The sequence below is a fragment of the Lathamus discolor genome, chromosome 11, assembly GCF_037157495.1.
Source record: "Lathamus discolor isolate bLatDis1 chromosome 11, bLatDis1.hap1, whole genome shotgun sequence".
Classification (NCBI taxonomy): domain Eukaryota; kingdom Metazoa; phylum Chordata; class Aves; order Psittaciformes; family Psittacidae; genus Lathamus; species Lathamus discolor.
This window is the reverse complement of record NC_088894.1, coordinates 7917664-7940000: the sequence shown is the minus strand read 5'-3', so window position 1 is coordinate 7940000 and position 22337 is coordinate 7917664. Positions and strand designations below refer to the sequence as shown.

The 22337-nt window shown below is 41.3% G+C and overlaps 1 protein-coding gene across 6 annotated transcripts in view; it reads right to left on the bottom strand.

Annotated features, from left to right (window-relative positions):
* The window catches only part of TSHZ2 (teashirt zinc finger homeobox 2), a 228114-nt gene extending 210171 nt beyond the window's left edge, over window positions 1-17943 (bottom strand). For all 6 annotated transcript variants that reach the window (XM_065692042.1, XM_065692044.1, XM_065692047.1 and 3 more), the window contains exon 1: window positions 17164-17943. In XM_065692042.1, the coding sequence (XP_065548114.1) occupies window positions 17164-17203 (40 nt within the window). In that variant the 5' untranslated portion in view covers window positions 17204-17943. The remainder of the gene's footprint in view (window positions 1-17163) is intronic.
* Between the last annotated feature and the right edge of the window lie 4394 nt (window positions 17944-22337).

Below are 22337 nucleotides of genomic sequence, written 5' to 3'. Positions count from 1 at the left end.
GAGGAAACAGGAATAAGGAAAAATGACTGCATCATTGGGAAGGTGGGAATATGAGCTTGGGAAACTCTGTTATTTATATAGTATCCTGAAACTTTCAGAGAAGTATGAAGTATTTATATCTGAGCTACAGAAAACCTCAGAAATGCTTAAGGTTCATCTGTCACTGTTCCTAACAGAGCTGATGAAAAAATGTTTTACAGTACTGTTACTGGGGAAATTAAGTGGTAGTGTATGCAACGTTAATATATTTCTCATATGCCTCTTTTACCAGCCCCACCCCCAAGCCCCTGAAGCCCCATGACTAACACTTATTTAACATATGCACTGCCACAGAACCTAAAGAAACTCTATGGTACAGATCTTAGCCATCTGCTCTAGCTATGCTGAAGGATGCACCAAGAAACTGTCCTCTCCTGTGCCTGGCTCTTTTAAAAGCCACACATGATGGCTGGAACTTTTGTTGGAATCGTTGCACTTTCTAGTGTAAGGTTATGCCAGTTTGTCATCCTGCCAGCCCTGTTTTCTGTCTCAGTCAACCAGGATAAACACTTAGACCTCCTTTTTCTTTCCCTATTACCACACCCCTTGCCTGTAACTGGTATAGATTACATCAGAAATTCCTTGCTGAGCCAGCTCTGCTAATAATTTTTGTTCTAAATCACAGAAAAACCTGTGAAACATAATCATGTCCGTACTTCAGTCCTCTGCAAATACCCGGAAGATGAAATTAAATCTTGCAAAGAGTAATCCATCTCTTACCCAATCACGCCAGGACTAACTGAACAGCCAGAGTAATGGTTTACTGTGTTTGTGTGAACTCACGTTACATGTTGAGGCCACAGGCTGGGAATCTGCGATCTGCCAGTCCAGATGGGATTAGAAATCACTGTCACGTATGAAACGTCTGGCTCTCAATGAAATTATCTTTGAGGGGTAAGTTTATAAAGACACTTTCAACACACGCAGGAAAGATGTAGAAAAGGGACTGCATGTAATTGTACAGTTGAGATCAAATTCAATTATAGCTGAGCAAGCTACACTTGCAGCATTTTCAGTGAGCTCTTTCCCTCAGTGAGCAACACCCTGGTTACTCGGCCTTTTCATCCCAAGTTTATTGACTGCTGCAGACTGATTACTACTTGGACCATATTTTTCAAATGCGGAAGGTGGCACCCAACCCTGCAGATGCCAAGGCATGCCCTGCAGACACGTTTCTGATATTACCATGACCACTCACACCGACAGGCTGCCTGTGCCTGCAAGCAGCACCATAGTGCCCCACTGCAGCACACTCTCCCCACATGTGCATGCAGATTGTGACAACCACATGCTTACATAGAGCAAACCAATAGCGGAATTTCTTCTCCCCTTATCATGGACCTCAGGCCTTTGCTTTAGAAGAACTTCCCACTTATGTTTTATGGTGCATTTTTACCTAATTGGCCAAGAGAGAAGTAATTAAATGTAACAGAAAACAGGGCTTCTGAATGAAGATATAATTTTTGAAGCCACAATTTCTATACTTTTTATTGCCTTTACCTATGCTTTATATGGCAAAGTCACAGAACAGATGCAGCTGCTAAACTGGGTGGTTTAGTAAATGAAATCAACTTCTGCAAAGAAAAGCAGTAGGAAGTTACAGGACATGACTGAATTAACTTCAGAAGCCAAGTGAAGTTTTGAGTCATTGCTGACTCAGGTAAAATTCCAATTTAATAGAACACCTCTAAAATGTAACCTCGTCTAGATAAGTCAACAATAATCAACCAGCCAAATATACTCAGAAGAGAAAGGGGAAATTCTGAGTAAGAGTAGAAAAATGAATCATTATTGTGATAATGGTTTTGTTATTATTTTTGCAGATGAATCTGAAAGCTCTCAGGACTCAATTAAGTTACCACTGCCAATAAAGACAAAAAGCAAAATCAGAGCAGATACTTTCTGCCTAGACATCATGGTGATGGGCACATTAGAAATGAGGTAGATTAGATAGATGAACTAGACAGACACATCTAACTGTCTTCCAGTGCACTCATTTGTTTGACAGACTGGAAAACGCCAACATTCTTGGGATTAAATGAAAATTGCATTTTCAATGTGAAGTATACACAGAACTTTGCTATGTCAGTTTTCCTTTGTTAAAATAAACCAGGACCCAACCTCGTCCTCCCAGACTGACCCAAAGCACAGTAAGATGAATGAAACAGTAACCAAGATGAAGCCAACTGAAAGCCTTTGTGTTGCTACTCTTCTACCCATGATATTAGTGGAATGATAACAACCTGCACATACTTTGATACATTATTTTTTCCTGTGATAAACAACACCAGAAATGCTAAATAGCCCATCTTGCATTGCTGGTTTGATATAATTTTTCTTTTTTTCATTACTTTACCTTTATGAGCTGCTCAAACAATTTTTGTTCTGTGGTGCCTTTTCCCCCCACTTTATTCTTCAAGACAGTAAAAGTAAACAAATATCTTGGAGATAAAAAAATAAAGAACAACAATAACTGGAGTGATTCTCCCCAGAGGTTTCTGGTCCAGGCTGCAGATGTATCGGTGTGGCTTTTGCTTTGGCACACATAAAAACACATGCATACACAATGACACATAGTTAGTACTTGCGTTCACATTCGACAGCTTTCTATTTTTCCCTAGCGTCAGGATTTGCACTAGAGCTGCACTTGTACTCTGCACAAGTACAGAGTTAGATTTGGCAGTACACAATTTGGCAATCCCAGAGCCAGATCCTGCTCTTGCCTACTCCAGATTTGACAGAAGTGCCGCTGCAGCCCAAGGAGCTGTGCGACAGCCCAGTGGTGTTGGGGAGAACAGAATCCAGCTCCTTGTGACAGTTTTCCCCACACAATATCACAATCAGCCAAACACATTTGTAATCTACTGCAGTTGGTGTTTCTATAATTGATAGAGATATAAAAGCCCTTTTTGCTAAAGTTGTACTTTTGTATTTTTTTTTCCTTGGGGGAGTTGTGAGAAAGCAGCTACAAAAAGCAAGCTTTAAATCTCAGATAATGTAGCTCCCTTTAGAATCCCAAGCTTAAAGCAAGTAGTTACGAGTTTTAGCAATGCAAAAAACCGGAGCTAAAAACAAACATTTATTTTACTTGACATAGCAAAACAGTGGATTAAAAAGTTAAATCAATGCGCCGTCTGAATGGTTCCTGCTGTAGCTGCAATTTCAAATGAAATAAGAATGTTATAAAAACTCGCGCATATTAGGCACATTTGGAAATGTCTCCTTGTAACTGTTCTTTAAGTGTTCTGTCTATGAGCACTAACAGGTCACTGCACAGGAAATGCAAAAATATGTTACGTTTTAATCAGGGAATATAAAACACTGTCTAGAATGTTACGTTGCCCTTGGGAATGTGTAGTAAGTAGGGGAACTTTTACAAAGTCCAGGTCACTCTCCCCATTACATCACTGTAAAAAAAAAGTACAAATTATTAGGTTAAATTATATAGACGTCGTATTAGAACTTTCCCAGTTGTAGGATGATGGCTAAGAGATGCTTATTTCCTTGGAGGAACTCATAATCACTCCCTTGTTCCCCTGCACACACTTTGTATATTGAAAATGGTGCATTTTAACTGAATCAAAATGTTTCCAAACAATTATAATGGAAGAGGACAAATACAAAAATCAGACTGTTTGTATACTCACTCTACCAACAAATTTCAGCACTTCACCCTAACACACAGACACACATTGAGAACCTGCCTGGCTATACCTCATAGGTGATAAAAAAATGAAAAAAAGGGATTTTAGCAGAGATGTTTGGGAATGATTAAGGTAAAATATCCTTAATCCAAACAAGTGGAAACCCAGATGTCGATGGCATCATTAACATCCCTTTCCCCCCACGCAAATATTTCTCCACATGATTTACCTCTGTTTAACCAAAATCACAAGTTTATAAAATCTCTGTTAAGTTCACAGAAACAGCAAAAGAGTAATGCAAGGATGACTGTTTTCTAGATTAACATTCTCAGGATTTTAGTTATTTAATGTACAAATTTTGGAGGTGACACAAAACTCTATAATATCCTGAATGCAACCTGCTCTTGCTGATCCTCAGTCAAGTTTTGTCACTGACTTCAGATAGAAAGATTCAATGTCTATGAAAGACCTCCCACAGGGGCAGTAAAATTAAAAGAAAGTGAAATAAAATGAAATAAATAAAATTAAATTAAACTTAAAAAATTAAAAAATAAAATCCCCTGCCCCAAGTGAAACTGTACGTCAGTCACAAGGGCCCAGTGCCTGCTGAAATAAATGGCAGTTACACAGCGACACAGGGCTCAGCCCTTCGCAATTTGCATGTTGCAGCATGAGATCTTAGGCTAACAGGCCCTTTTTATCTAAACAGATATCTGTGGTTGAAACTCCTGGCATTATTCTTTGTATTTTCTCCTGAGCTGCTTGCTTTTGTACGACAGCTACCTAACAGCCAGTAACTTCCACGCTTTGTTCCAGCCTACCTGAGGCAGTGGGCACCCCGCAGCCCTGCGCCAGCCCAGCCACTGACCAGGCAGCTCCAGCAGCACAACACAACAATATGCAACCGCCCCATATATATTCCTATTACTATAGATTGTGTATGGTTTCTACAAACCTCTCAGTGTGCTGTCTGAACTCTTCAATACGTCTGTTCAGTTCTCGCCAGTGAAGGTGTGGGCCTCACCTTCGCTGCCCACATCTCCTGCAGACTCCTAGCAGGGGATCACGATTTTCCTTGCTTCGACGGTTCCTCCCTGAATTGCCTGCACAGTTCCTCAGGTATGAGGCATCGCCGCCACCATTTAACACACGGGAGGCACAGCTCTGGCAAATTTTAGGTGAGTTTTTGTCCTTTCTTCACACAAAAGGGCTGCAGGACTCAGCAGCCACCTCAGCGCACCCTCAGCCAGCGGCTCCTTGCACTCCAGTCCCACCACACACCCGCAGATGCAGACAGCACCTTTCTTCCCAGCTGAGGCAGATTAACTTCCTGCACACATCCATCCCTGGCCTGCGGTGAAGCCAGGGCCGGGCCAGGCTTTCCAAAAGCAAGCAGAGGACAGCCTGGAACCGCACATGTGGAACCGTGCTTATTTCCATAAAGGTCTTAATCCAGACAGAAACTGCTGGATGAATTCACTGCAAGAGCTAATACTGAATATCGTGCTCTACTCTCACCAGACGAAAAAATCAATTATACATTTTTACCACCATTTTCTACAGATATTTGTTAAGTTTATGCTCTTTGCTCCTCTCTTTACTCCTGCTTGTCCATGCTCTGCTTCTTAAGTTTCCCTGCTTCCCATCTCAGGGCCTGGGCCCCAGCTGAACACACAACACAGACCATTTCCTCATTCTCCTTCGACTGCTCAGACCCATCGGTGTCCCTGCAGCAGGGAAAGCAATTGTCCTACTTATCCCCAGCTAAAACGTATTTTAAGGGAATGTAATTGAAAAAGATGAACTGAGAACGGAGCATGCGTGGTGGGGATGGCACGTTGGGGAATGCTGTGTCACCTTCTAAAAATTCTTCAGCAACGCAACTTTTAGAGTTTATAACTCGGACAAATAGGGGTGGATTTTCTCAGGGAAAGCAGAAGACATCTCTGAGAAATGTTCACGTCACTGCCAGAAAGCACAGTGGTCCCACAGCTTTGAAAGAAACTCTGATGTATGTCTTCTAATTTTCTGCCAAATAACATCCTACCCTAAATTACAGGAAGAACGTTTTAAGAAGGAAAACACAGATTTTGATAGTGGAAATGGAGCAGTTTAGAACTGGAAACAGGAGAATCAGTAGAAATCAAACGTCTCAACAGAAAACCCCAAACAATCTGGACTGTAGAACTGTTGCACCCATAACACAGATGTTATTGTTGACATGTCCGGGCTATGCAGTGCTCTAGCATCCACACAACACTGCTCTCAAGGCCTCTGCTGGCTTTTTGCTCTTTTCGAGATCTTTCCTGTTATTTTTCACCCTTTTTGTTATTACATAGCTGAGCTTTTACCACATTAAAAGGCTGCCAGGCAGGTGAAGGCACTGAGCCCTGTGCAGCTATGTTGGCTACTTGTTCTACCCCATCCACAGCATGTTGCCTCTCCAGTTCAAACAACAGATTCGCCTAGAGGGATCATCAGACAAAACCAACAAAATAAATCTATAATTCTGAACACAGATAAGGTTGATGGCTTGCTCTGCGTTATCTGAGCTGTTTTTTTTGCATGCACAAATAAAACAATAACCGGCTGAGGCTATACAACCCAGGTCTGAGTCCCTGATTCAGGCAGTCAGAGGGGCCCTTGACTGTACATTTCAGCACAGACTTAAAAATTGATAGAAACTCCTTTTTAATAATCAACTATTCAGCTGCTCATTACTGATATGTGCTTTAATGATGTCCCCTCAAATTTTGGGCTAGTTTTAAAAATCCAGTTTCCTCAAATTCAGTACAAAATCCAGGGCTGTGAAATGGGGCCCCACAATTTCGTTCAAGGGCTTTTTCAGTTGTAAGGTATGTTTGAAATATGAAATTTAAGGAGTTTGCTGTGTCAGATGATGTTTTGTTAGCTTTTGACAAGGGAAAATATTTAATACCCTCATTTTTTCCCTGCTCTGAATATTAGTTTAATTGTCACAAATAATTAAACACTTATGAGTAAAAGACATCTTCAGACATTTTGACAATACATATTAAGAGACACTTTAAGGGAAATCTGCACTGATCGGCTTTTATTTGTTATGCTAAACGATGATGCATCCTGATTGCATTTGTTCCTTACTTGTGTGTGCAACAGGAGACGTACTGTGAATGATCTGTAAGGAATAAAATGACAGTATTTGACAGGCTAGGAAATGTCTGGGCAAGGATACAGGATAAGGAACCCTAAAAGGGCATTGCTTATGAAGGGGCAATGGGATAGAGACACTCCCTTCAATCTAAGGCAATGAAAGGCGCCAACAACTAAATTACAGTTAATAACAGTAAGAAATAAACATAAATTACACATACAAGGATCAAGCTCAAGGACTTTGGACCACTAAAAATATATATTATTATATCAATTATCAAAGAGACAAATTCCCATCCTGGGAATTTGCATACGAACTCTAATAACCTACTGTTCAGAAATAGAGGCGAGCTTTAATTTCCACATGAAAAGGAGCCACGGGAGAGCATCCCAAGTCCCCAGCTCCAGAGGAGAAAGCCCTACCTGGTGATTCAGCACCAAATGATCTGGCCTCTGTTCGAGAGGGTAGCAGGTGGTCTCCCAGGTATGGCAGATTAGCCCTGTATTACCTAAGATTTATTCTGAGCTCCTGTCAATATAATGGCTGAAACGACCATTCCTGAAAGGTAATACAGTGTGAAAATAAACATAAACAATCCTTAATGAATCCATAGGCTATTACATGCAGCATATTTCTTCTAGCGGCAGTACATACATCTCCACTTTAGAAAAACAACACTGCCCTTGATTGAGACTTTACAATTCCAGTTTACACAAGAGAGAGGCCTGAGGAAGGTCCATGGGAACTGCTTGGTGCTAAAAGCTTTTAAAAATTCAGGTTTTTCTTTAGATGCCCATGTGAGGATTTAGACCCTTTAGGACTTGACTTACAGAAGTTAGAGCTTCAAACTCTATTAGCAGAGATTTCCAAGCACCACTGAAGGTGAAGAAAAAAATTGTATGTCCTGTTTAGCTACAGTTAAATCAGTATCTTCATATTTCTCAGGGCAACACATTATATATTCTCAGAAGTACAAAAGCAAGATCCCAGGTCTGAGAAGGAAATGTAGAACAATATGTGGGGGGAAAAGCATCTGACCAAAAATGCATCTAAAGATAATTTAAGGAAGGTAAAAGCCTTAAAATTATTCTGCCTAAAACTCCTGCCTAGTAAAGCTCACTTGAATTGTTAACAGAGTTAACACAGCTTTCTTTCTCTGACTGTGAGTCCTCCCATTTTCGGGTGCTCCTGGACACAAGCAAAGTGCTGCCTCCTTTGCTATAGGGAGCTGTACAGAAAGGATGAAAATGCCTTTCCAGCCCCATTCAGGGCCGATTCCCTGGTGCCCCAGCTGGGCTACTCCCTCTTGTCACCCCAGCAGCAGGCATGTGGATGCCTTGAGCCTCCAGCCCAGCTTTCTCTCCTGGAAGTGCACCTATGATAGTAAAAATGTGATCTAGCACCTTGAGGAGGGAATGAGGAGCAAGTACTGTTTTACCTTGAGGAAAACAGTTAAAATCTCCTGGATTCAATTTGCTTTTCTGTAAAATGGGGAAAAAATATTCTGCTTCACTGGGGTTATTCTGAGGAGTGCATAGCATTAGTAGGAAATCCTTGGAAGAAAGGTGTTAAGTTTGAGAAATATTACTCCACTTCCTAACAAAGCACGTACATACAAGCAGGGACCACACAGCTAATCAAAAGCACTAGAAAGCTTTTAATATTTTTTGCATTTAATGCTACAGATGATCAATACAACTACTTAGCTTCTTTCTCCTTTCACATGTTAATGTTTCACATGCTGCTTGTACTGTGCTTATGTATGTTATGACATGGCTGAAAAACACATTAAAAATTCTTTTTGGTACACCAATATACCAGGTAGCATGGGGCTGCTTTTTTGATACAAACTGAGCACCATGAAAAGATCCAGCTCTTGTGTGTGAAGTTCACTCATGTTGCAGGAAGTAAATGAGTTCTTCGTATATGTACAAAGAAAATTGCAGGCCTTATGAATTGTGCTGGTGATTCCCAGTGTAATTCAGATGAAATTATTTGTATATGGAAAATTCAGAGTAAAATCTTTCTACCAAAAAAAGATTATTTCCATCCAAGTGAACGATGAGTGATAGAAACAGACTTGCTGTCTGCACATACCAAACTGCACCGATGTGCAGGTTTTCATTCCAATCTCCTCTACACAGAGTTTCAATAGAAAAAAATCTTTGTTATCAAGGTATTCCAGATAATTTATTTTTTTTCATTAAAAACAAGAACTGTGTGCTGCTTCTTTTCAATAGAAATTCTGCGCTGATTCCACATAACAGACCAAATATCACTTCAGCAAAGCTGCTCTGGGAATATGTAACAGCATTTTTTAAGTTATGAAAGCAATATTGAATGAGATTTACTACAATTTAAGATAAGTGGGTCTTAATTTTATATGAACATAGAGACTTAAAAAGCAACCAGAAAGAGTTCCGATTACATTGTGCTGGAATATTAGGCCTTATGCAAAATTGCTCCTTTTCCCTTATACATGCATAAAACCAAGCACAACAGGCTTTCCAATTAAATGAGTCTTTTGAGAGAGATGCAGGAAGAGCCAGAAAGCGCCTTAAAACCTTATTGCTTTTTATCTTGTCAGGTAGGGATGTGTATGTATTAAAAACAACCTGTTCTTTCCAGTACACAGTCCTTCCTGTAAGATTTTTCTTCCTGTTTGACCTACTAATATTAAAGGTTTCCCAAAACAGGAAGGGAAGGATTGATGTGAATTAGTTTTTCCCATATACTCGGTAGTTTTGCTTTTCTGTAGGCATCTTGAGCTAAGGATGCTTCCACAGTCTCTTTAGCATCGTGAGTAACTTTAATGAGCCTCAGTATCATTAGACGATTGCAGTTTACAGAACACAGGGAGAAAAGATACAGAAAGGACTAAGATACAGCTATAATAGATACAAGCCATGGAGATAAAAGAAAGAAGTCAGCATCCCATTTGCATTAATACAATAAAAATACAGCATTAATGTTGCTAGTTGCAAATTTTTTTTCAATAAAGTTGAGCCTGATTACATCTGAAAAAAGGTTGGCTGTGCATTCGTTGTAGGTCCTGCAAGTGTTTAGACTTTAAAGAACAGTTACTGGCTATTAACTTTCTTGATCTAATTGACACTAAAAGCAACCTCCACAAAATTCCAATTGAAAGCCACTCCTCAAGAACCGATGGTCTGATCTCTCACAACTGCTTTGTTTATAGCAAAACAAATCCAGAGCTACTATTCAAGCAACTCCACTCTATTGTTATATTATGGATTTTGTTTACTGGTATTATGTGTGTGTACAGATATAATTATATACGCAGACACACACACCAGTTCATCATTACAATCAGTCAAAAGCAATATTGCCAACCTTGCTTATTCAAAAATCACAAAGCACCACCTCAGAAATTATGAGAGCTGAAAATAGTGAGACGATACAAACAGTCACTTTGAGAGGCATGGCATTTTTCTTCTGGCATAAGAACTTTTAGGCTGAATGTTTCCAAGCTCCTTAGTTCTCCACAGTATGGTGTTTAAAATAAATTTTCCTTTTAAAATGTATATTGGGTGCTTATACAATCACCAGACACCAAGACCTGGAGGTTTAAAGAAAATAAACACTAGCAAAGGACTTTCAGTGGACACAACTCCTAACATCACAGGAATTTTAACATTTAGGCAAATATTAGTGGAATAATCAAAAACTGCTCTGAAAAACAGGGCTTTCCAGCTTCTGTCAATAAGAATGGTCATCCCTCTCCCAAGCAGACACTTGTCTCCTTTTTGCAGGTATGTGTGCATACATATGCATATGCATGTGTTCATACCTGAAGAGGATCTGTTTCAAATACATTTAGTACTGTTTGTTCTATTTAACTGTGGAATTTTACCAATACTTGGGACTATCGGGTGCTGCATGTTATAAACTCTCTATTTTTCACAACTGAATCCTGTCATTTTGAAGCTATTGTTGTGACTTTCTTGTTCCTAGGGTAAAAGGGGAAAACATTTCTTTTAGGGAAACAAAGATTCTCTTCATTTTTCTAAATGAAACACTTAATGCAACACTTAGATCATAAGACCAGTTTTTCCACTTCTTTTTGCCTGAAAAAAACCTCACAAGGTAACAGATGAAAAGCCAGCAACAGTTAAGAGGGATGTGTAAATCTAATGGGAAACAGTGTGCTTCTATGATGCGTTTCTCCTTGAAACCTTAAAAAATACACGGTTCGCTGTCAAGAATTTCTCAGTTGCAAGAGCCGTTATTATAACATGGTAAAAATTACTCAGTGCCAAGATTCAACAGCCTCAAGTGAGAGGTCACCTTAATAAGAAAGAACTGGTTTTAGTCCCTAAAACTACATGGAACTTTAGGATTCCGATTTGCAAAACCATCTTCATGCATTTACTTGAGAGCTGCTGTTCTTGTGCACAACATTAACACTGCCAGTTAAAAAAGGGTTCCTTAAAAGACCGCATCATCTGCTGGTACCAAGAAAGTGTTCAATAATTAACATAGAGAATGGAAACATGTTTGAGAAGTGAGGCTAGCCCAGCAAGGAAAATATCTCAGTCATACAGGCTTCAGAAAAGAATAGCATACAACCACTAGTAACACAAGTTACAAGCAGAATTCTCCCTAGATTTAAAACTTAATGACAGAATCTGGTCCCTCTTCAGAGGCAAAACATTAGTGAAGAAACATGTATATTTAATTTTGCAGCTAAACAGCCCAGTCCTACATAGACAGTCTTTACACAGGCCAGTTACCCACTGAAGCAAACTGCTGAGTAAGAGCCGCAGAACAGGACCCACTCTCATGTAAATTATTGTAATTAAATAGGTAATGAAAAATCACTGCTCTTGCACAGATGAAATATAAAACTTCAGCTGAGAATGTAATGTGTTTGCAGTTGACTCCTATATCAGGTTCGGAGACAGATGAAAATGTCTCTGCTTTCATGAGCATGCTTTACAGGTAAAACTTCACAAATATTTTCATTTTGAAGAGAAGAGGGAAAAACAAAGGATTATTTTAGCAGTAAAATCAATAGGATCCCCTTTTTTTAAGGGATAATGCGGTACACATATGTCTCAACCCGAGAGGCATTAAATGGAATATGAATAATTTTACCGTGCATTTGCTAATAATACGTCATCCAGTAGAAGAGCCAGGCCTTATTCTCCCCTCGACTAGCTGACATGATATTTTTTTTACATTTGAGCTCTTAAGATCTGCACAATAGCTTAACACAATAAGTGTTTAGCCTCTGGTTCCAACTGTAATTGATAGAGTACAGTTCCATTCCCTCTGCTGCTGCTAAGTTGGGAATTGCAGCCACAGCAACTGACAGCTTTTTTTTTCCCGCAAGTCTGGAGTTGCTCTCTGGGAGCGATGTCCTCATCGGGATGGGAAGTTAAATCACAGGAGAAAAGCTCACCCTGGCTCTGTGCTACAGAGGAACTCCGGGGACCTCTTCTAGGGGAAACAGTTGCTTGAGGTGGGTGCTACTAATGAGAGGGAAAATCAGGAGAAGCAAGCTCCGGGAGGAAATACCAAAATCCTGTCGTTCTGAAGAAAATGAGCTTTTCAATTAGAGAGCACAGAAGAGGGAGAGCATTTATGCAAAAGAATTTCTGACAATGAACATGTTTTTAAAAGTGCTATAAAATTGTGTCATTTACTGATGGAAATATCTTTTATTTCACAGTCACAGGGGCTGAACTCTTGGCGAGTCCCACTCTTTATATAGTGATAATACACTGTGTTTTGATATGTGAGAGTAAAACTGAAATAAGGAAACAGTAACTAAAATGAATGTGATTTCAAATTGCCCTTTTCAGGCCAGAGTTTTGACATGGGAAAAAATTACATAGTAACTTTGGGCTCAGCAGCTGATTCCAGAACTTATACGCAGATGGCGACTAATTTTGGTGCCTCTTTGGTTGTAAAAGTATATTTTGGAATATATTTAATTAACCAGGATTTACAGACTCCTCTTGTTTGTGAACACCTTGGCTTTTCTGTCATCTGTCAGCACTGTGATGTGCACAGTAACTGAAAGGTTCTGAGGCATGAGCTATTTAGGTGGTTTTGATGTGCACTTGCTTTTCTAGAGGATGGTTAAACAAAACAGCACTGCCATTTCTACAGTTTCACTCAGTACTGCTTGCTTGGAACCTGCTTCTATTACCCCTGTAATTAAAGGATACAAATAATACTTGAAAAGCCACAGCGCTCTTGGTTATTTATACATATATATATGTCATTTCATCACAGAAATATAGATATCAGACCTAGCTGGTCATTCACTGTGCTCTCTGCAGACACAAAATTTCACTTTCTAAAGATGTTTCTGTTTTAAATAACCTTTTTACTACTAAGGTACAAACTGCAGCTGTAAAGAACTGGCTGCTAACTGTCCTCTGCTTGCTGCTCTACAAGGACTCTTCCTTCCAACAACAAAACTGTGTTATTCTACAGCTCCAATAAACAAAATACATGTGACTGATATCTGACTGATAGCTGTACTTTTCCTGAGCTTTGATCCTCAGATAGCCTACTGGAGCTGAGAGAGAAAGAAAAGAAATACAAAATTGCAGCCAGAAAAGGTGTTAAGTTCAGATTCCTCTTTCCAGGGTTTAAAAAAGCAAACTAGCAATTCATGATCACAAAATAAAATATGCACATTTAAACAAGCTGCAGGGGAAAGGAGAGTTTAATCCAGTGAAATTGTGTTTGAAAGCTATTTCATACCCCTAGGAATAAAATCTGAATAGCAATTCTGCTTTGCTCCCACCCTTTTTCCATCCTTCTGTTAATATATTACCATTTGTTATGGAATCGTTACAACACTTCTACCCCAGAGGTGGCTGCATTTCATTGAAGGATGAAGTACTTTCTGGGCCTAAGTCTCTTCTTACTCGCAGGAGCAGACAGTACTCACTGCAACTGCACTGATGCTGCTAGTAAAGAAACTGCTTTTGATTTGCACCTGAGCAAGAGGAGAATTAGGCCCAGAGGTTGTAAAGCCCTTTGGCTGAAAGCTATAGCACAAATGGGTTGTTTATTGTAAACAGAAGTATGATACTAAAGCAGGCACTGATATAAAGAGCTGGAACTATCTGCTTCAAGAATTACCGAAATGGAAATGACGATCTCAAAAAGGAATGACGATTCAGAAAAGATTCGGCCCCGGAAAGATCAAAATGCATGTGACATAGTTTCGATGTTGATGTGAAATAAAGTGTCTTTAAAAGTGTAATTTGAGATCAAAAATCCTCATCATCGAACATAAATAGTGCCCCATTTATCCAATTACACTACCTTGTTTCATTACAATGGTCTGTAATATATTTCTTAGGAATACAAGGCTTAAAATTAATAATAGAAAAGGACAAAATTGCCATGTATATTTCTCTAGACAGATTTTCATCTAGCAGCAGGACTTCACTTCTGATTCACTCGCTGGTTCTGTCTAACCTTTACATTATTCATTAATCAAACTAGAAACCTGCTTTCAAAGTCAGTGCATGGTAGTAATTATTTACAGTTGTGCATAGTATTTAATTTTAGGCAATGACAAAAGCAGGCATGTCCAGAATCATAAGGCTTATCATTTTTCTTCTGTTAGAGGTGAACTATCTAAAGAAGCTAAAAGTTGCAAACTTCTCTTCAATATCTCTGCTGCCATCAAGACAGAATGAACTGCAACTGATACGTTTGAACTTGTTCAACTAAAAATAAATAAAAGTGAAAATTAAGTAATATATAATGTATTAACTCCTTTAAATAAAAGGAATAAGGAGCTTTGCTATCAGCTCTGATGAGCAACTCATTTCTTATTGCACAGCCTGTCTACTGTCACTTCGAGGTATCTTTCACTATAGAAAATAGAACCTCAGTACTATCCCTGAAAATGAAAGTCAGTTTTAAGAACTAGATACAACAGGCACGTCTACTATTTGAGACCACCACCGCACACAACACCACCCCACCCCCCCACCCCCAACACACGAAAGCAACTTCAAAGCAGGAGAACTATAGCAAATGTATAAACGTACTTCAGATCAGCTATGCTGGTTGAAACTGGACTGCATTTGCAGTATTTTGCTCACCTGAAACAACACTGATCTGAGGACAAATATAATCAAAGAAATGCACCACTGAAGAGCAATGCACGTTTTATACTGAGAATAAGGGAAGGGGGATGTAATTGTGGCCATTCAAATTTCTCCCTCGTCATTAAGATTCTCAAAAATACTGTAGCGTTCTGGATAAAAACATATCTTACTGTATTCTCAGCAGGGGAATCCCAGGAAACAACAGCATGGGCTTTGCTCGCAAAAATTTACTTATTCTGTAGTCTACGCCTCTAAAAAGAACAGGGTCCCCCTTGTACAAAAAGATACTACATGCATTGCACGTGAAAATTCTACTCTGAAAACAAAATAAAATGAAGCCTCATCCTCTTGACAGAGAGAAAAAAAAAGAGCAATTCTAGCACTGTCACTGTGATGATCAGCATCCATGAAAAAAATTGCTATTTATCCTGCAAGTTGAGAATGTTAATGCCTTATTCAGATATAACCTCTTTGTGAATAAAACAATAATAGCAACCCATCAGAGAGTTCTTCTGAATACATATATATGTGTGTGTATATATACATATATGCATTTCTAGCTCAACTATTATTTATAGTTCAAGGGGATCTTTGCCGCCAGGAATCATAGGAGCAACCTGCATAGGTACGTTCACTGGTCACGTCCCAAAAGGCTCTGCCTGCACACCACTGTCCTACACCTATGTGAACATGGCAAAATAGGCAAGTTTATAAAAGTTACGCGTGTCCCAGATTCTCTGAAATATCATTTACCCCTGAGCAAATCCCGAGCACTACTTTTCAAAGTTTATTCAAGTATGCCACTAAAGTTGCCCATACATTTTGTCCCACACATAATATTCCACACCTAGAAAATATTCAGAAGGGGGAGGAAAAATTAGCAAACTGTTTTTAAACTGAAACCATAAAATATGAGTTTTCTCTAAAGAACTAATCTGATGAAGGACACAAATGAAAAAAAAAAGGGGGGGAAAAACCCGCCTACATTAAAAGCCAAACAAGATAATAATTGTGCATGTCTGGCTAAGAGAATCTAGAGGGCAAGCCTTACGTCATTGGCACTTGGGTTACCATGGTGAGTGATTTATTGATATATATCAAGAATGAATAGATCAAAGGCAGCAAGATGACAGGTGATCAATCAAATGTCAAATCAAAGCTGGCAATCAACTGGAAAGCTGATTTTTCAGTGGGTGGGTCTGGCAGAAGAAAAATGAACTTCCATATTGCGCTTCCCAGAAACAAAACCCCACCACACTATTAAAAAAAAAAAAAAAAAAGGCAATTAAGCAGCCTGAAAGAAAACTCTTTGAAAAGATTTACTATACAGGCCCACTCATCTTCTTCTTGGCCCCCAAAAGAAGAAGAACTCCCTATAAACGACAGAACAAAACACTTCCAAAGTTACAAACTATTTTGTTCTTAAAAAAGAAAAAAATAAAAACTAAATTGTAAAACCACTTGGCATGTGCAAATATATCAACTCGGCTACAAAACAAAAGAAGGATTTGATTTGAAAACGCGGATTGTCTTCTAACAGTCAGAACGTTTCATTTTATTTCCTGTTGCAATTTTCACCACTGATGATCAAAGGCTGAACTTCCCCACCGGGTTCATCAGCAGAGACAGTCCCTGTACTATTTCAGGCAGACACAACGTTCACACACACACACACACACACACACACACACACACCCGGCCACCGCTGCCACCAGAAACACGGCGAAATAAAAGATTAACCGCACCGACCCACTTGGCGATACACACGTTTTAAAACCAAAAACCACCGGGAGGGGGGAATTAAAAACGGGGGAAAAAACCAAACGACGGTAGGGACTGGAGCGGGAAGCAGATGGGAGGCTCGGGAAGGGAGAGGGGCCGGGGGGAAGGGGCGCCGAGTGGAAGAAAGTTGGGGGGAAAAGTTTGGCCGGGGCAGGAGGGGCTCGGGGCGGGAGGCACCGGAGGTACCGGAGGCACCAGCGGCACTGGGGGCAGCGGAACGAGCGCGGCGGGAGCGGCGGGCGGCGGAGGGGCCAGCCCGTATCAGAGCAAAGCTCTTGGCAATCGGGACCGAAACTGGCTCCGCGGAGTTAGGAAGGGAAAGGGAGGGGGAGGGGGGATAAATAAATAAAGATCCAGCCCGGAAAAGCAAGGGTGACCCTAAATAATAATAAAGATGGGGGGTAGGATCGGAAGGAGCGGAGAGACAGAGGCTGTGCAGTGGATGGCTTCTCCTTACCTGCAGCCCGTTTGGGTGCTTGCTGTTTCCTCCTTGGCATCGCTCTACTTTCTCCAATCTCACTTCTGTCCCCAGATCCGAGAGCCCTGAGACGCTCCTGAGCCGTGTTCCTCTGCCTCAGCCGCTTCCCTCGGCACCCCCTCAAGCCTCCCCTGCCCCCCTCCTTCCCACTTCACTGATAGGAACCTGTTTGGTTTTTATTTTATTTTAGAGATCTAGGTTTCTTTCTTTCTCTCTCGCTTTTTTTTTTTTTTTTTGTTGGCTTTTTTCTTTTCTTTTCTTTTTTTCTTTTTTTTTTTTTTTTTTTTAACTGTTGCAACACTTGCTTTGCTTTGATTCAAACATCCGAGCTCAGGAGCAAATGAAAGGCGCCCACAGTGCCAGAGGATGGCAATAAATAAATAACAAAATAGATATGTATATATTAAAAAAGGCAGCTCTGGAAAGACTGTGGGGCTGGCTGCTTCCTCCCTTTCCTCTCCTCTCCTCCTCCTCGCAGAGCTGTATGGCGGAGCGGTGCCCGGGTGTGTGTGTGTGTGTGTGTGCGTGTGCGCGGAGCGCTGCAGGTTCCGTGCTGTCAGATGCCAGGCGGTGAGTGATATGGGAGAGGACAGGGAGGCTTTGGATGGGAGGAAATCTGCTGTTCACACGCACACACACACTGCACAGGCACACACACGCACACACACACACACACACCCGCACACACACACACATACACAGGCAGGGCGAGGCGATGCCAGCAAACATCGATCCACCGAGCAAACTGAACATTAACAAACTCCTCCTCCGCGACCCGGTGACAGGACGCGATCCGCTCCGCGCACCGCCACACGCCGCGCCGTTAAAGAGACAGGGCCCGCGGAGTTCGGCTCCCGAGGGAGGCGCTGCCGCGAGCGTCGACGGCTGGGAGCCGGGGGGAGCCGCGACGGGGCGGCCCCGAGCGGGGGGATTTAGGGTGGGGGGGGGTCAGCGCCCCTCGCCCTGCGTCACTGCAGATTTAACAAGCGGATAACGGGGATCTACGGCGGGGCGGGAGGGTGGAGGGACCGCGGAGGGTGCTCCCCCCGTGCGGCGGCACCACCGGCTGGCGAGCGCGGCTTCGGGGGCGAGTGCCCGCGAGGAGCTGGAGCCGGGGAGCGGAGCGCTTTCCCTGCGGATCTTCCTCCTCCTCCTCACCCGAACGGGCGCCCCGAGGTTAGGAGCGGAGTGGCTGGACGTACACGGGAAGTTGGGTGAAGTTCAGGTGAAGCGCAGGGCTGCAGTAGGAAGCGCCTGCACGCCAATGGCCCGGCAGAGCATGGTCAGCCCGTCCAGGACAAGCCCCCAGAGCTCCCCGACTTTCCCCCGGCACCTGGATCAGGGGGAATCGGGAACTTCCATCGAGTGCTGCTGCACCCTCCTGGTAACCCAGAGCGAGGTCCCGTCCCACCACACCGGCTGTCTCATCCTTCCAGAGAGGCCAACAAGCGGCCAGCCCAAGGAGGGAGACGGGACATGGGAACTCTGAACAGCGTTGTTCCACAAGAGACAGGGAGATAATTTCCCTGCCGCATTTATTCATTTCCGTTTATTCCCCACAACTGCTGTTAACACCTTGAGGGTTTAAAAGCGATTTGGGGCTGAAAAGATGGATTAATTTCTATATATTCAACTACAGTTTGTGTAAGACCTCTTAAAAGTGGATGTTGCAATGCTCCATAGCCCAATCCCAGAGTTCGCCATGAAACTGAGTTCTTAGATACTTTTTCTGTTTTGGCATTTGTATCTTTCTAGTGAAACTATTGGGTTTAATAGAAATCATTTGCAACCCTCTAAAATCAGTCTGTTCAACCAGGCTCTGTTACAAAGCACCAGTGAGAGCCACTGTGTTGTAGCCGGTGGCACTGGAGATTCACAGTCCCCCTGCTCAGGCAGGGAATGAGTTTCCACGGGAAGACCCCTAAGTGACCTTTGTATTTAGCAGTCTAATAGGAGATTGTGTTTATGAACGTGTCCACCTAACTGATTTTACTTAAATTATTTGATAGCTTTGCCTATACGAACTCTAGCAATTTTTGTAAGCAATTTGAAAGTATTTATTGGTGCAAGCAAATGCTTAGTTTGAAAGATAAAATAGGATAACAGTACTATAAAATGCGCATTTTTCCACTGCTGCCTGGCATAACTCACTCAGAAGTGAACAGCCCTGCTTGAATCAGTTGGAATTACACAGCCCTCTTCTACCTGTATGCAGCACGTGTAAAATGCAGTTGGTGCATACCAGGGGATTTCTGCTGTGTCCCCAGCTCAGGCAGGTTTAAATGTGGGGCCGAGAGAGGCCACGATATCCATAGCAGTAGAACAGTTACCCTAGCACTCTGTGAGAAGGGTGACACACTGAGTGGCCCTGGCCCTGGATCAGGTAGTTCAGGTTCAGGGTGGCAAACCAGGATTTTCTTTTCACATTTCATCTAGCCCTGATTTGTGATTTTGATCCCTTCAGCTTCTGTATCCTGGTTCCCAAATCAAGCAAATGGAGACACTTCTAATTGGTTTTATATTCCCTCTCCTCCCTGGCAGTGCAGAAAGATACTGCACCTCTGATTATGATAGTTTATTTTGAAGGATTGGGTACTAAATGCTGCTTTAACACATGCTTCTTTTACTAACAATTCTCCCAAAGCATTGTACAGTATTGTAATGTGCTGGGAAACTAGCAGGCATCAAAGGGGAGAAGGGGGAGGCAAGTGTCAGGGCCCCCTCAGATTTTAACCTTTCCATCTGGTATCTGCTACTTCTGTGCAAGTTGAAAAGATACAAGCTCTAGATGTAAGTGAAGCAGCAATTCAATGTAGTCTGGGATCAGCAAGTAGTGGCTATTGTTCTCCAGAGTCATGGCTTAAATCCAAATGCTACACACTGGGTATGGTATTTGTATCAGTGGCGTTTTCAGTCTCAACATGCAAGATGAGAAAGTCACTGTTTTAAATGGTTACTCCTTTGGGAAGGGGAAATTGAGAAGATGGACTTGTGAGTAGAGCACTAGTGAGATGGCACCCTATCCTCGGTGATAAATGGGAGCATTAACAAGGCTTGGTTGAGAGGAACCCTACAGATTTATGGCTTCCTGTCTCCACCAGCAGATGCCATTATGGCTGACAGAACAGAATGCCTTTCAAGAGGGAACTGGGGTGGGATTATGAAGAAGGGGAAAAAAAAAGCAAGCAGAATCTGGTGTCCATTTTTATCCACTGGTCAGAATTTGCTGATAGGTTTGAACAGAGCTGAAACTATACAGCATTTGTGTGCTCCCTGCTTCTGTTATTTATAACTAAGTTGGTGAAGGTCATTTAGCATCTCTTCTAGCACAGGAAGAACCCATAATATTTACCGAAAGCATTTTTGCACAGTTGAAAATTAGAGATCATAAAATGAACAGATAGTATTGGAAGCTTCCTTGGCTTATCCAATGGAATAATCTTGATGGGTGCTTAATGTTTACTTTGGAAATGTAGCAAATGATTCTGAAGCTATATTGAATTTTATCTATTTTTATTACATTGCAGAATAATATTTCTCTTTCCTGACAAAATGTTATGACCAGTAATAGCAATGGCAGTTATGCATGTTCAAAAAAGAGTAATCAAATCTCATGCTTCAGGGCATGAGCTGAATTCCCCACTGGGATCCAGAAGGAATTTTCTCCCCCCCCACTCTCAAATCTAGCAATATACAATCAACCAGGTCTGCTCTTAGAGGTTTTTAAATTTCTTGGTTAGGTGCAGATTACATGGAACAAGAGTGTGATGGGGGATAGTGAAAATCCTCTATCGTATAGCTTTGGAGTGGTTTGGGTCTGATTTTTCAAAGTAATGTGTGTGATTTGGTATACATTAAAGTTCACAGATATTTTTGTGCACAATAAAGGGCTGAATATGCTTTGTGTACTTGACTTTGATAACAGTAGCCACAGCAAACTCAGCTGTGTTACTTGAAGTGTCTCTTATCTTACTTTTGTTGTCTGTCTGTCTTTCTGTGGCTGCTATGCTGATAATTAAATGGGGTTGGGTTTTATTTTCTTTCTTTTTTTTTTTTTTTCCTTCTTCCCTTCCACTCCCTGAAATTATAAACATGTAGGTACATAATTCATAAGGTGAGTTGATGACCCCCCCTTCACACTTTGCCTACCACTTTAGAGAAGGAAAAAGTAGAAGTCCTGACAAGTGCTACAAACAAACAAGCAAAAAAGTTAGGAATTATTTGGGTTTGATAAATGAAAATGTTTCAATATGTAGCAATGTTGGCAGCCAATGGTATTGTCAGCTTCAGTGTTTACTTACTTCTTATTAAGAATTACTGGGAAAAAATGAATAAAAATAATTGGGATTACAGTGGTTGTAAAAGAATCTTGACAGACAGAGTGAGGATTCCTTACAAAAAAGAGAGCAGCTGGTGAGTGGTCTGGTCAGTCCTCTCTCTGCCCAGTGGTACGATTAACTCTACTTGTTTCCCTTTTGAGGCACATTTGACCAATGTGATGCACATTCAATAGTTCTTCTGGGCAATCTATTCTAGCAGCCTTACCATTAGATATTTTTCCTGCTATTGAACACTTCATGGAAACCTGTTTCTTTTTATGGTGCTCTCAAATGAAATGGAGAGCAGTCTCTTTCCTCCCCCTTAGCAGCAATTTTTAATCTATTTGAAGACTTATGACATCTACTCACCAAACACCCTCAATTTCTTCAGTCATTCCTTGTAGGTCATGTTTTCTGGACCTGGCACCATTTTCATTGTTCCGTGGCTGGACAACATATGTTTCGAAGTGCAGTGCCAAAACCCGTATGCTGTATTGCGTTTGAAATCTTCCCAGCACCAAGTGGGATTACGTCACATGTACAACATATGACACTTGTTTATATGTCCCAGTTTGACATATGCCCTTTTTGCAGGAGCACAACACTATTGACTCACGTACGGCTTCTGATTCACTGTAATGCCAGACGCTTTCTTGTAGAACTGCTTTGTAATCACTTGTCCCCATCCTATATTTGAACAGCTGATTATGCATCAGTGACAACTTTGCACTGATTCATCTTGAATTGCATCCTATTTTTTCAGACTGTTTCTGCATTTTGTCAGGATCATTGTGTGTTACAATGCTGCCTTCAAAGGCTGTTGCTGTTCCCTCT